The sequence below is a fragment of the Delphinus delphis genome, chromosome 3, assembly GCF_949987515.2.
Source record: "Delphinus delphis chromosome 3, mDelDel1.2, whole genome shotgun sequence".
NCBI lineage: Eukaryota > Metazoa > Chordata > Mammalia > Artiodactyla > Delphinidae > Delphinus > Delphinus delphis.
In genome coordinates this window covers 137,118,790-137,135,388 of record NC_082685.1, presented here as the reverse complement: position 1 = coordinate 137,135,388, position 16,599 = coordinate 137,118,790, and the positions used below count along the sequence as shown (strand labels likewise).

The 16,599-nt window shown below is 37.3% G+C and overlaps 1 protein-coding gene across 2 annotated transcripts in view; it reads right to left on the bottom strand.

The window, feature by feature from the left end:
- Positions 1 to 3,269: 3,269 nt before the first annotated feature.
- TMEM267 (transmembrane protein 267) overlaps positions 3,270 to 16,599 on the bottom strand; it is a 31,471-nt gene continuing 18,141 nt past the window's right edge. For both annotated transcript variants that reach the window (XM_060007058.1, XM_060007057.1), the window contains one exon: positions 3,270 to 4,805. In XM_060007058.1, the coding sequence (XP_059863041.1) occupies positions 4,470 to 4,805 (336 nt within the window). In that variant the 3' untranslated portion in view covers positions 3,270 to 4,469. The remainder of the gene's footprint in view (positions 4,806 to 16,599) is intronic.

Here is a 16,599-nt window from a genome sequence, read left to right as displayed (position 1 = left end):
GCGTTTATCCTGTATTATTCAGATGGACCCAATCTAATCACATGGGCCCTTAGAACAGAGAATCTTCCCCAGCTGTGATCAGAGGGAGACATGACTATGGATGGAGGATCAGAAAGATGCAATGTGAAAAGGAAGCTGACCTGCCATTGCAGATGGAATAAGGGCACCACGAGCCAAGGAGTGCAGGCGGCAACTAGAAGCTGAAAGAGGCAAGCAAGCTGAGCCTCCCCTAGAGCCTCCAGGCGGAAGGCATCCCTGCTGATGTCTTGATTTTAGCCCAGTGAGACCTGTGTGGGATTTCTGACATACACAACAGGAAGATAATACATTTGTTTCAAACCACTGAGTTACAGTAATTTGTTACAGCATCAAGAGAAGAGTAATGTAGGCTACACACATTGTAAGCAGGCCAAATAGGCAGGCTTCCCATCTCTTGTCCATAATTTCTTCTCACTTTTCTGTAGTGTTCTTATCCTTTAGAGATCTTGTGGGAGTTATCTAATCCCATCTCACTTGGGTTGTATGTCGAGGTGGGAGCAGAGGGCTTGCGGAGTGATTTGCTCTGGGTCTCACACCCTAGAAATGGCAGAGCCCTTTCCAGAAAGATTGGCCTGGGGCTCGTGCAACATTTTGTGAGTCCAGATTGACCAAAGGCAGCCTTGTGCCAATCAGTTTAGAATCTAGAGAAACGACACAGTCTTTGCTGGCCATGGAACAGGCCTAACACTGAGAGACTATTGTTATTGACTCTGGGCAGACAGCCACAGAGCTCCAGGAAGAGGGAAGTATGGTATTTACACATGGCTTTCCAAGAGCAGGGCCTCTGCCGCATACATTGTGGTCCTGATAGGATCTCTTATGAAACTTCAAAAAGCTCCAATTACTCCCTGCAATTGCGTGAAATAGCTCAGGGTAGCGAGGTTATGACCACTGTCATTTAGATATGCCACCCCTGTATGCGGTCTGTTATGTAACCACTATACCACATTTTTACACTTTATTTAACATCACCCAGACATTTATGGAAAATTTTCTCTGACTTCCACTTTATGTGCATGGTATCAATATTGCTAATCTGAGAACCTGGACAGTGCTTAAATTAAATCAAATGAATATTGAATGAGTAAGGATGTGTGAATTCAGATGGGTGCTTTCTTTGCGAGCTCACACAGGTATTTGAGGAATATCAGAGTGTTAGAGCCCTAATCTGACATTCCCCTCCTTTTCAGGCCATCATGGGGCAGACGGAATTAGAAGGCTGCCCAAACCTTGAAGCAGCGTTAATTAGTGCTGCTGGGTATATAAGCCAAATAACTCCTTGCAAGATCAGTCAAAAGGGTAATATGCTTCAGAAACCCTTTGATTATTATCATGATCCCTGGGAAGTAAAGAAATGCCAAGGGACGCATGTGGCAATGCTTTGGATTTATGCAAAGTGCAAAGTTACTGTGGAGATGGATTATTAACAAGAGTTTCTCAGATCAGTGAAATGCTGTGAACTTCCTGGCTTGTGGCTGGATCTAACATGGGCAGATATTCTGAGGCTCGGCTTGTCTAGTACAATATTTGGGAAAAAGTTGTTTGGCAGCGAGCAAAGTATTATTAAGTACCCAGCCAAAGTTAGATAGTATGAATTGTAGTAGGCCAAGTCAGCATGGATCCGTAACTACTTTAAAGACATGTAATCTAAAGGAGAACTGGGGAAAGCAGGCTGTGGATTATTCTGGGTTGGCTAATTGGATAGCACACAAGAAAGTCTGGGGTATTAGGGTATTGACATAGAAACTTACACACTGCATATGTGGAGCCAGGACAGAATTAAATGTACCCAGAAGCGGGCTGGTGGACCTGCTGACAAAGGAAGGTTAAGAAAAATTAAACATATCAGTAAGGCAAAGAGTTGGCTCAATGAAGAGAAGGGAGGGGAGAAAAATGAAGTTAAACAGGATGTGTCTAGAGCAGTGGCTCTTAAAGGATAGTTCCTGAACAGCAGCATCAATATCAATTGGGACCTTGCTGGAAATGCAAATCCTCAGGACGTACCAAGTCAAAATTCTGGGGTGGGCCTCAAGCAATCCCTGTTTTAACAAGCCTTATAGGTGATTCTGATGTATGTCAGTTTGAGAACTACTGGTTTAGAAAAAGGAAACGAAGTTGGAGCTCTCCTAGATGAGCAGTGTCACCTAAAAAGGAGGTACAGAGGCCTACTGTGCTGGTGGATGGCTGATATGATGTGATGAGAGTTAGTGGTACAGAAGAAGAGGGGATACTGAAGTCCCGATTTCAGGTGAGTCATCTGATGACTGAGGATAAAATCAAGGGTTAGAATAAAAGGGAAAAAAGTGATCCAGTTGCTCATATCATCAAAGAAGGTGAAACTGAGTCTTAGAGGGTAGCATGTGAGGGTGAAGAGGGTTTGGAACGAATAATGAGATATCAAAGGAAGAAGACAGAATTGTGTTGGATAAATGGTTTAGCTGTGACAGTGAGCAAGTACCAGAATAGCCCCTATTCCTCTACCCTTCAGTTGGGAAAAATGGGAAAAACAAATAATTGTTCCACCAGCCAAAAGAGAAAGGAGCCAAGAAGTATGTGTCTGATTGGGAGAAAGAGGGTGGCTGCCTGGGAGAAGAGAGGTCTAAGTTAAAGAAAGGAGGTGAGGATAAATGGGAGTTTTAACCCATACACAACTGAGGTTCTTAGCCCACCACTAAAAGAAAGTAGGCTTGGGATGAGTAGAAAATAGTTCAGTGGTGGAAGTTCTCCTGAGTAGCCAGCATAATGAACATGGCTCAAGAAAACAGTAGATCGGGAGGTCAGATCAGTGAAACAGCCAAGAGAGAACACTAAGTGAAAGGAGGACGTCTGGAGAATGGAGAAAACACACCCGTGCAAAGAAGATACAATGCAACTTTCAACATAAGTTGTATTGAAGCAAACTCTTTCTCTAAGAAAAGGGACAAAATGGCGGCATGGGAATTTGCTTACTATATCTCTAGAGGTTACAACTACAGCTTTCAGAGACCACTTAGAGGACAAGGAACATTTCTGATGAGGTAGGAACAAAGATAAAGATAAACCCACACTTAAAATTTGCAATTACTGTTTAAGCAAGGACTCATGGTCAAAGTGAGTTCCCATTCTAATAAAGTTAGGACGACCCCCAAAATGTCAATGTGACATTCTTAAATAAGGCCTTATATTTTTATGATATTCATTTGTTTAATACGGAGAAATTAAAAAAGGGAAAGTTTTGTGATTTAGTCAGAAAGAGTTACACAACATATATGCTTTATTTCCAGGGATTTCTGAAATCATATGCTTTTAAAAATCTCTACCTTAATCAAATTTACCCCCACTATATAATGTTTACTATTAAACCAACTAAATTGACAATAATTGCTCTCAAAAGACAATAATACATTGTAAGAGCTGATAAATTATAAAATATAACAGATTGCAACCAATTGCTTAACAACAAAAAGTAAAGAGGCTGACCCTTTATAACAATTTACAGAACTCTGTTTAACTTAATGAGAAAAATCTGCTTTGGATAAGGCACTGTTTCATCACTTCTCAGAGATTAAGGCACACAGTCACCAGCATTACAAACACAAATGTGTAAGAAAATCTGAAGACAGCAGCTGGTACAAATGCTACCAAAAACAGGTGCCTTTGGGGCACTGATTGTTATGTCAAAGTATATTAAACTGTGCAAATGTAAAACTTACAGCAACTCAATTTTCCTTCTCTAATAAAGGTTAATCATTTTTAACAGAAGATAACCTGAAAGAACAAAGGAAAAAGCCAATTTCCTAAAACTACTTTTTTGAAAAAAAATTGTTTTGTCTCTTAGTATCAGGCAAATTTTTAAAAAATGATTTAACTGGTATACTTTAGAATAGTATGTAAACAAATTGATAGCAACTAAAACAATTTTAATGGCACATTCAGGAGTTTACATTTGAAATGACATTATTGGTTAGGTCCTTTTTTGTGGATTTTATGGTTATGAGTCAAGTATCAATATTTTGTTAATGTTAATTTTAAACAAATATTTTGTTAAATTTAGTTCTGTTTTTCCAAACAGTTAAAACTCCAACACATGAGATTTGAGGGCAAAGATAATGAAAAAATACTACTTTGGTAGAATGTTACTACAGTCAACATATTATAATAATTATTTCCTACAGTTATTTCTGAAACAATAACCTAGGTCTAATGTTACTGTCTTTTAAGAATATTATAACATAAGTGCACAAAAGCAGTTTCTGCCAGTAATCACAACTCACTAAAGCACTTGGCAAATTAAACTTCAGTCAGGATCAAAATATATGAAATAAAGAAATGTTAGCATTCATTATACATCTTATAATTAATATAAGTACCTAACATGTTTTTAAAATTCACTTTAATGTTGGCTGTCATTATCTCAACCACTGGTTCTTTAAGACTGCCATATGGTTATCTCAGACATCAATATAATTTCCATGTTTTGAAGACATCACTTGGCTCGTCCCTGTGAAATACATAACAAATGAACAGATGTGAGGTAAAGATGATGTGATTATTACATAAAGCCAAAATGGCAAAGGAGAAGTTTCTCCAAATGGGCATATCCACAAGCCATGGCGAATTGCATCTCGAACATGGTGTGAGGTCCAGGATATAAATAACATCCAGGGAAGACAGCACCATGAATCTTTGAGCTTGAAAAGGTGCATCGTAAACTTCAGGGTCAGAACCACGGCGGGTATCACAGTAGAACAGTGAAGGAAAGGTCTTCGTGGAAGAGTAATAGCAGCCTGCACAGGGAAAGCGGTAGCTAGTATCATTTCCTTCTTGGCAAACAAAATTTTATAGCTGCTTCCTAATATTGTAACCATCTGTTTTCCTGCAGGCTATTGGAAATGCAGAGGAAACATTTTCTATGCTACCTCCTCCAAAAACACTTTGCACTAAAAATGAAATCACGATCTCAGGAACATGTGATTAATTTTTAAAAGCTTCCTATTATTTACTTAGAAAAGTCACAATACAAACAGTTTATATCCTAAATATATGGTTAGTGTAAACTTGGACTTTTAAAGAATTGTCTGGGACCTCTAAGAGTATTGAAAAAGTCTCACAACTGAATAAAATATTCTTCAATTAAACTTTTTAAAATTGAAGTATAGTTGATATATAATGTTATATTAGTTTCAGGTGTACAACATATATTTTTATTGATTATACTCCATTTAATGTTATTATAAAATACTGGTTATATTCCCTGTGCTGTAAATTATATCCTTGTATCTTAATTATTTTATACCTAATAGTCTGTACCTCTTAATCTCCTTCCCCTATCTTGTCCCTCCCCCCACCCCATTCTTCAATTAATAAATGCATAAAAGGTGAGTATTTTTGTTGTAACCTTTTATATTAGCCTTGAATACTTTCAGAATTTATTTATAACAACATTTAGAGGCAGTATATTATTTTAAACAAGTATTTGAAAGTTGAGTTAAATAAACCAATAGCATTTCTAAACCATTGTAAAAATGTAATCAATATCTAAACCAATGAAAATTTCAGGCTTAACACCTGAATGATCCATGAGTAAGGTTTCATTCTCACACATTCTAAAGGCTAATTTCCAACTAGATAATTTCTAATAAAAATAAAGCTGAAGATAGAGAAGATTGCCTGATTTGGAATCTCCCCACACATCTTCAAAAACACTACAGAACAACGACAAATAAAACTATACCAAGCCCCACTTAGCATAGCCAGAAGTCAGAGAATGCCCAAACTTCAATTACTCTAAAGTATTAAACACCAAGTCAGTGAGCACTCTCTCACACTCCCCACTCAAGCCAAAAAAAACTGCATTGAAGAAAGATGAGGGGAAATCTAAGATTGATCTAAAGTTACCACTAGAAAGAGAAAGTTCAACCCAAGTGTGGGGTCCTCGTACATAAGAGCACTAACTACACAGAAAGGACTTAAAAGTGGGCATGATTCAAGGCTCTGAAAAGCATTAGTTTTCCAGGAGAAGATGGTACAAAGGAAGAGAGAGGTAGCCTTTGGAGACTCGGGTGGTAAAGGGAAAAAAGAAGTAGTAAAGGGAAAAAAGAAGTAGTAAAGGCAAAAGTCAGGTTCCTATTTTTTAAAAAATAGAGGACACAACCTTCCCACCACATTAAAAAAAAATCATTCATTAAAGAGACTGTACCTTGCAACACTGTCAAATCAGACCAACCTTAAACTGGGTATCTTGTAAAGCCACTCCTTAAACCAGTATTCTTTAATCCCCACCTACCCGCTGAACATCAAAGAGTTTATTTATTCTACATTCCTAATTACCTCTCCCTACTCCTCCACATTTTTAGTTGTTTTATTTTTACTTTGTCAGAACACATAACATTTCTGTATTATGCCATTTTAGCCTCCACCTTTGTTTTTAAGTTATATACCCACAATATATCATGCTCCTCAATAGCAGCGTGGGATGGGGGGCAGGATGGGCTACAGTAATCAGTACTTGGTGGAGAGCAAGAGCCTCATGTTGAGATGATTAGCAGTTGTGCTCTGGATGTGTGGAGGGATACTGACTATTCACAATTTCATTTGTGAAGTCTATTTATATTAATAGTTGCTAAGGAAGAAACAAGAAGTTTCTGTTGCTTGCCTAATTTCTAAAATATTCATGCAAATTTTTCATTCATAGATAAATAATAAAACAAAGACATAACATAAAATTATACAAGTAAAAATAGATATCTTAAAAATAGAAGTAGCGACCCACCACCAGTCCCTCCCATCAGGAAGCTTGCACAAGCCTCTTAGATAGCATCATCCATCAGAGGGCAGACAGCAGAAGCAAGGAGAACTACAATTCTGCAGCCTGTGGAAGGAAAACCACATTCACAGAAAGATAGACAAAATGAAAAGGGAGAGGACTATGTACCAGATGAAGGAACAAGATGAAACTCAGAAAAACAACTAAATGATGTGGAGATAGGCAACCTCCCAGAAAAAGAATTCAGAATAATGACACTGAAGATAATCCAGGACCTCGGAAAAACAATGGAGGCAAAGATTGAGAGGATGCAAGAACTGTTTAACAAAGACCTAGAAGAATTAAAGAATAAACACCTAGAAGAATTAAAAACAAACAGAGATGAACAATACAATAACTGAAGTGAAAGATACACTAGAAGGAATCAATAGCAGCATAACTGAGGGAGAAGAATGGATAAGTGACCTGGAGGACAGAATGGTAGAATTCACTGCTGTGGAACAGAATAAAGAAAATAAGAATGAAAAGAAATGAAGACAGCCTAAGAGACCTCTGGGACAACATTAAATGCAACAATATTCACATTTTAGGGGTCCCAGAAGGAGAAGAGAGAGAGAGAAAGGACCCAAGAAAATATTTGAAGAGATTATTGTCGAAACTTCACTAACATGGGAAAGGAAATAGCCACCCAAGTCCAGGAAGCACAGAGAGTCCCAGGCAATATAAACCCAAGGAGAAACATGCCGAGACACACAGTAATCAAACTGACAAAAATTAAAGAAAAATTATTAAAAGCAACAAGGGAAAAATGACAAAAAACATACAAGGGAACTCCCATAAGGTTAACAGCTGATTTCTCAGCAGAAACTCTACAAGCCAGAAGGGAGTGGCACAATATATTTAAAGTGATAAAAGGGAAGAACCTACAACCAAGATTACTCTAACTGGCAAGGATCTCATTCAGATTTGACAGAGAAATCAAAATCTTTACAGACAAGCAAGAGCTAAGAGAATTCAGCACCACCAAACCAGCTCTACAACAAATGCTAAAGGAACTTCTCTAAGTGGGAAACACAAGATAAGAAAAGGACCTACAAAAACAAACCCATGACAATTAAGAAAATGGTAAAAGGAACATACATATCGATAATTACATTAAACATAAATGGATTAAATTCTCCAACCAAAAGACACAGGCTCACTGAATGGATACAAAAACAAGATCCATATATATGCTGTCTAAAAGAGGCCCACTTCAGACCTAGGGACACATACAAACTGAAAGTGAGGGGATGGAAAAAGATATTCCATGCAAATAGAAATCAAAAGAAACCTGGAGTAGCAATACTCATATCAGACAAAATAGACATTAAAATAAAGGATGTTACAAGAGACAAGGAAGGACACTACATATGATCAAGGGATCAATCCAAGAAGAAGATATAACAATTATAAATATGTATGCACCCAACATAGGATCACCTCAACACATAAGGCAACTACTAACAGCTATAAAAGAGGAAATCGACAGTAACACAATAATAGTGGGGGACTTCAACATCTAACTTACATCAATGGACAGATCATCCAGACAGAAAATTAATAAGGAAACACAAGCTTTAAATGAAACAATTGACCAGATACATTTAATTGATATTTATAGGACATTCCATCCAAAAACAGCAGATTACACTTTCTTCTCAAGTGCACACGGAACATTCTCCAGGATAGATCACATCTTGGGTCACAAATCAAGCCTCAGTATATTTAAGAAAATTGAAATCATATCAAGCGTCTTTCTGACCACAATGCTATGAGATTAGAAATCAATTACAGGGGAAAAAACGTAAAAAACAAAAACATATGGAGGCTAAACAATACGTTACTAAATAACCAAGAGATCACTGAAGAAATCAAAGAGGAAATAAAAAAATACCTAGAGACAAATGACAATGAAAACACGATGATCCAAAACCTATGGGGTGCAGCAAAAGCAGTTCTAAGAGGTAAGTTTATAGCAATACAAGCCTACCTCAAGAAACAAGAAAAATCTCAGCTAAACAATCTAAACTTACACCTAAAGGAACTAGAGAAAGAAGAACAAGCAAAACCCAAAGTTAGTAGAAGGAAAGAAATCATAAAGATCAGAGCAGAAATAAATGAAAAAGGGCTTACCTGGTGGCGCAGTGGTCAAGAATCTGCCTGCCACGGCAGGGTACGTGGGTTCAAGCCCTGGCCCAGGAAGATCCCACATGCCATGGAGCAACTAAGCCCAGGTGCCACAATGATGGAGCCTGAGCTCTAGAGCGCACAAGCCACAAGTACTGAGCCCACGTGCCAGGACTACTGAAGCCTGCATGCCTAGAGCCTGTGCTCTGAAACAAGAGAAGCCACAACAATGAGAAGCCCACAGACCGCAATGAAGAGTAGCTCCCGTTCACCACAACTAGAGAAAGCCTGCACAGCAACGAAGACCCAACACGACCATAAATAAATAAATAAAAGAAATGAAATAGAAACAAAGAAAACAATACCAAAGATAAATAAAACTAAAAGGTGGTTCTTTGAGAAGATAAACAAAATTGATAAACCTTTACCCAGACTCATCAAGAAAAAGAGGGAGAGGACTCAAATCAATAAAATTAGAAATGAAAGAGGAGAAGTTACAACAGACACTGCAGAAATACAAAGCAGCATAAGAGACTACTACAAGCAACTCTATGCCAATAAAATGGACAACCTGGAAGAAATGGACAAATCCTTAGAAAGGTAAAACCTTCTAAGACTGAACCAGGAAAAAACAGAAAATATGAACAGATCAATCACAAGTAATGAAATTGAAACCATGATTAAAAACCTTCCAACAAACAACAGTCCAGGACCAGATGGCTTCACAGGTGAATTCTATCAAACATTTAGAGAAGAGCTAACACCCATCCTTCTCAAACCTTCCAAAAACTTGCAGAGAAAGGAACACTCCCAAACTCATTCTATGAGGCCACCATCACCCTGATATCAAAACCAGAAAAAGATACTACAAAAAAAGAAAATTACAGGGCTTCCCTGGTGGCGCAGTGGTTGAGAGTCCACCTGTCGATGCAGGGGACACGGGTTCATGCCCTGGTCTGGGAAGATCCCACATGCCGCAGAGCGGGTAGGCACATGAGCCATGACTGCTGACCCTGCACGTCCGGAACCTGTGCTCCACAACGGGAGAGGCCACAACAGTGAGAGGCCCGCGTACCACAAAAAAAAAAAAAAAAAAGAAAATGAAAATTACAGACCAATATCACTGATGAATATAGATGCAAAAATCCTCAACAGAATACTAGCAAACAGAATCCAACAACACATTAAAAGGATCATACACTATGATCAAGTAGGGTTTATCCCAGGAATGCAAGGATTCTTCAATATACGCAAATCAATCAATGTGATACACCATATTAACAAACTGAAGGATAAAAACCATATGATCATCTCAATAGATGCAGGAAAAGCTTTTGATAAAATTCAACACCGATTTATGATAAAAACCCTCCAGAAAGTGGGCATAGAGAGAACCTACCTCAACATAATAAAGGCCACATATGACAAACACACAGCAAACATCATTCTCAATGGCGAAAAACTGAAACCATTTCCTCTAAGATCAGGAACAAGACAAGGATGTCCACTCTTGCCACTATTATTCAACATAGTTTTGGAAGTCCTAGCCACGGCAATCAGCGAAGAAAAAGGAATAAAAGGAATACAAATTGCAAAAGAAGAAGTAAAACTGTCACTGTTTGCAGATGACATGATACTATACATAGAGAATCCTAAAGATGTCACCAGAAAACTACTAGAGCTAATCAATGAATCTGGTAAAGTTGCAGGCTACAAAATTAATGCACAGAAATCTCTTGCATTCCTGTACACTAACAACGAAGGATCAGAAAGAGAAATTAAGGAAACAATCCCATTCACCATTGTAACAAAAAGAATAAAATACCTAGGAATAAACCTACCTAAGGAGACAAAAGACCTGTACTCAGAAAACTATAAGACACTGATGAAAGAAATTAAAGGTGACACAAACAGATGGAGAGACATACCATGTTCTTGGATTGGAAGAATCAATATTGTGAAAATGACTATACTACCCAAAGCAATGTACAGATCCAATGCAATCCCTATCAAGTTACGAATGGCATATTTTACAGATCTAGAACAAAAAATCTTAAAATTTGTTTGGAGACACAACAGACCCTAAATAGCCAAAACAGTCTTGAGGAAAGAAAAACAGAGCTGGAGGAATCAGACTCCCTGACTTCAGACTATATTACAAAGCTACAGTAATCAAGACAGTATGGTACTGGCACAAAAACAGAAATATAGATCAATGGAACAGGATAGAAAGCCCAGAGATAAACCCACGCACCTATGGTCAACTAATCTATGACAAAGGAGACAAGGATATACAATGGAGAAAAGACAGTCTCTTCAATAAGTGGTGCTGGGAAAACTGGACAGCTACATGTAAAAAAATGAAATTAGGACACTCCCTAACACCACCCACAAAAATAAACTCAAAATGGATTAGAGACCTAAATGTAAGACTGGACACTATGAAACTCTTTGAGGAAAACATAGGGAGAACACTCTTTGACATAAATCACAGCAGGATCTTTTTTTATCCACGTCCTAGAGTAATGGAAATAAAAACAAATGGGACCTAATGAAACTTAAAAGCTTTTGCAAAGCAAAGGAAACTACAAACAAGGGAAAAAGACAACCCTCAGATGGGAGAAAATATTTGCAAATGAATCAACGGACAAAGGATTAATCTCCAAAATATATCAACAGCTCATGCAGCTCAATATTAAAAAAAAAAAAACCAATCAAAAATGGGCAGAAGACCTAAATAGACATTTCTCCAAAGAAGACACACAGATGGCCAAGAAGCACATGAAAAGCTGCTCAACAGCACTAATTATTAGAGAAATGCAAATCAAAACTACAATGAGGTATCACTTCACACCAATCAGAATGGCCATCATCAGAAAATCTACAAAAAATAAATGCTGGAGAGGGTGTGGAGAAAAGGGAACCCTCTTGCACTGTTGGTGGGAATGTAAATTGATACAGTCACTATGGAGAACAGTATGGAGGTTCCTTTAAAAACTAAAAATAGAACTACCATATGACCCAGCAATCCCACTACTGGGCATATACCCTGAGAAAACCATAATTCAAAAAGAGACAGTACCACAATGTTCATTGCAGCACTATTTACAATCGCCAGGACATGGAAGCAAGCTAAGTGTCCATCAACAGATGAATGGATAAAGAAGATGTGGCGTATATATACAATGGAATATTACTCAACCATAAAAAGAAATGAAATTCAGTTATTTGTAGTGGGGTGGATGGACCTAGAGTCTGTCATACAGAGTGAGGTAAGTCAGAAAGAGAAAAACAAATACCGTATGCTAACACATATATTTTGAATCTAAAAAAAAAAGTTCTGAAGAACCCTGGGGCAGGACAGAAATAAAGATGCAGACATAGAGAATGGACTTGAGGACACGGGGACAGGGAATAGTAAGCTGGGATGAAGTGAGAGAGTGGCATTGACATATATACACTATGAAATGTAAAATAGATAGCTAGTGGGAAGCAGCTGCATAGCACAGGGAGATCAGCACAGTGCTTTGTGACCACCTAGAGGGGTGGGATAGGGAGGGTGGGAGGGAGACGCAAGAGGGGTATGTGTATACATATAGCTGATTCATTTTGTAATACAACAGAAACTAACACAACATTGTAAAGCAATTATACTCCAGTAAAGATGTTAAAAGAAAATATAAGGATCAATACATGCACTATGCTATACTTTATGTACAGTATCTCATTTAATCCTAGAAATAGCCCTATGAGTTAGGGATTATTTTATAGAGGAGGAAACTGGGACTTAGAGAGACTAAGTAACTTCCCCACAGTGTGCAGTTATCAAGTGGCAGAGTTGGAATCTGATACTGGATCTGCCTGACTCTATGACTCATATTCTTAACATTACTGCTTATCAATGAATTAGGGAATAAATACAGTATACAGCCTAAATGTTTTTTAAGAATTACAGTAGAAATACTTAAATTCTAGATGAATGCATTTATAAATTACACTTTTCCTTTTTTGTTTTTGTTTCTAATTGAAGTACAGTTGATTTACAATGTTGTGTTAGCTTCAGGTATACAGGAAAGTGCTTCAGTTATACACATATATTTATTCATTTTCAGATTATTTTCCATTATAGGTTATTACAAGATAGTGAGTATAGTTCCCTGTGCTCTACAGTAGGTCTTTGTTGTCTATCTATTCAATATTTTCTATATAGTAGTGTGTATCTGTTAATCCCAAACTCCTAATTTATCCCTTCCTCCCCCACCTTTCCCCTTTGATAACCATAAGTTGGTTTTCTATGTCTGTGAGCCAATTTCTGTTTTGTAAATAAGACCATATCGTTTTCTTAAGATTTCACATATAAGTGATGTCACATATTTGCCTTTCTCTGTCTGACTTCACTTAGTATGATAATCTCTAGGTCCATCCATACTGCTGCAAATGACATATTCCATTGTGTGTGTATCTATCTATCTATCTATCTATCTATACACACACACACACACACACACACACACACATATACATACACTGCATCTTCTTTACCCATTCTTCTGTCGATGGACATTTAGGTTGCTTCCACGTCTCGGCTATTGTAAATACTGCTACTATGAACACTGAGGTGCATATATCTTTTCAAATTAGAGTTTTCATCTTTTCTGGATATATGCCCAGGAGTGGGATTGCAGGATCATGTGGTAGCTCTATTTTTAGCTTTTAATGGAACCTTCATACTGTTCTCCATAGTGGCTACACAATTTACATTCTTACCAACAGCGTATGAGCGTTCCCTTTTCTCCACATCATCACCAACATTTGTTATTCGTAATCTTTTTCATGATATTCATTCTAACAGGTGTGAGGTGATATCTCACTGTGGTTTTGATTTGCATTTCCCTGATGGTTAGCAATGTTGAGCATCTTTTCATGTGCCTGTTGGCCATCTGCATTTCCTCTTTGGAAAAGTGTCTATTCAGTTCTTCTGCTCATTTTTTGATTGGGTTGTTTGTTTTTTTTGATATTGAGCTATATGAGCTATTGGTACACTTTGGAAATTAATCCCTTGTCAGTTGCATCGTTTGCAAATATTTTCTCTTATTCCATAGGTTGTTTTTTCATTTTGTTTATAATTTCCTTTGCTGTATGAAAGTTTTTAAGTTTAATTAGGTCCAATTTGTTTATCTTTGCTTTTATTTCCACTACTCTAGGAGACAGATCCAAAAAATACTGGTATGATTTAATGGCAAAGAGTGTTCTGCCTATGTTTCCTCTATGAGTTTTATAGTATTTGGTCTTATATTTAGGTCTTTAATCCATTTTGGGTTTATTTTTGTATATGGTGTTAGAAAATGTTCTAATTTCATTCTTTCACATGTAGCTGTCAAGTTTTCCCAGCACCACTTACTGAAAAGACTGCCTTTTCTCCATTGTGTATTCTTGCCTCCTTTGTGGTAGATTAATTGAGCATAAGTGCATGGGTTTATTTCTGGGCTTGCTATCCTGTTCCATTGATCTATGTGTTTGTTTTTGTGTCAGTACCATACTGTTTTGATTACTGGAGTTTGCAGTATAGGCCGAAGTCATGGAGCCTGATGCCTCCAGCTCTGTTCTTCTTTCTCAAGACTCTTGGCTAATCGGGGTCTTTTGTGTTTCCAGACAAATTTTAAAATTATTTGTTCTAGTTATGTGAAAAATGCCATTGGTATTTTATAGGGATTGCATTGAATCTGTAGATTGCCTTGGATAGTATGGTCATTTTAACAATATTGATTTTGTAATCTAAGAACATGGCATATCTTTCCATCTGTTTGTGTCATCTTCAATTTATTTCATCAGGGTCTCATAATTTTCTGAGTACAGGTCTTTTGCCTCTTTAGTTATGTTTATTCCTAGGTATTTTATTCTTTTTGATGTGATGGTAAATGGAATTGTTTCTTTTTTCTGTTTTTTATATTTCATTGTTAGTGTATAGAAATGCAACATATTTCTGTATATTAATTTTGTATCCTGCAACTTTACTGAATTGACGAGGTTTAGTTCATTGAATTCATTGACGAGGTTTAGTAGTTTTCCGGTGGCATGTTTAGGAATTTCTATGTATAGTATCATGTCATCTGCAAACACTGACAGCTTTACTTCTTTCCAATTTGGATTCCTTTTATTTCCTTTTCTTCTCTGATTGCTGTGGTTAGGATTTCCAAAACTATGTTGAATAAAAGTAGCAAGAGTGGACATCCTTGTCTTGTTCCTGATCTTAAAGGAAATGCTTTCAGCTTTTCAGCATTGACTATGATGTTAGCTGTGGGTTTGTCATATATGGCCTTTATTATGTTGAGGTATGTTCCCTCTATGCCCACTTTCTGGAGAATTTTTTAATAATATATATAGAATTTTATCAAAAGCTTATTCTGCATCTATTGAGATGATCATATGGTTATTTTTCAGTTTGTTAATGTGGTGTATCACACTGATTGATTTGTGGATACTGAAAAATCATTGCATCCCTAGGATAAATCCACTTGATCATGGTGTATGGTCCTTTTAATGTATTGTTGGAGTGAGTTTGCTAGTATTTTGTTGATGATTTTTGCATCTATGTTCATCAGTGATACTGGCCTGTAATTTTTTTGTGTGTGTGGTATCTGTGTCTGGTTTTGGTATCAGGGTGATGGTGGCCTCATAGAATGAGTTTGGAAGTATTCTTTCCTCTGCAATTTTTTGGAACAGTTTCAGAAGGATAGGTGTTAACTTTTCTCTATTTGTTTGGTAGAATTAACCTGTGAAGCCAACTAATCCTGGACTTTTGTTTGTTGGGAGTTTTTTTTTTTAATTTATTAATTAATTTATTTAGGCTGCGCTGGGTCATAGTCGCGGCACACAGGGTCTTCGCTGAAGCATGGGGGATCTTTAGTTGCGGCATGTGGGACCTTTTAGTTGTGGCATGCAGACTCGGGCTTCTTAGTTGTGGCATGAGGCCTTCTTAGTTGTGGCATGTGGCCTTCTTAGTTGCAGCATGCGGACTCTTAGTTGCGGCATGCAGACTTAGTTGCAGCATGCGAACTTTTAGTTGTGGCATGCATGCGGGATCTAGTTCCCCTACTAGAGATCGAACCCGGGTCCCCTGCATTGGGAGCGTGGAGACTTACCCACTGGACCACGAGGGAAGTCCCTTGTTGGGAGTTTTAAAATTACTGATTAAATTTCAGTACTGGTGATTGGTCTGTTCATATTTTCTGTTTCTTCCTGGTTCAGTCTTGGGAGACTGTACCTATCCAAGAATTTGTCCATCTCTTAGAGGTTGTCCATTTTATTTGCATATAGTTCCTCATAGTAGTCTCTTATGGTCCTTTGTATTTCTGTTGTGTCGGTTGTAACTTCTCATTTTTCATTTCTAATTTTATTGATTTGGGCCCTCTCTCTTTTTTTCTTGATGAGTCTGGCTAAAGGTTTATCAATTTTGTTTATGTTTTCAAAGAACCAGCTTTTAGTTTCATTGATCATTTCTATTGTTTTCTTCATGTCTATTTCATTGATTTCTGCTCTGATCTTTATGATTTCTTTCTTTCTACTAACTTTGGGTTTTGTTTTTCCTTCTTTCTCTAGTTCCTTTAGGTGTAAAGTTAGGTTATTTATGAGATTTTTCTTGTTTC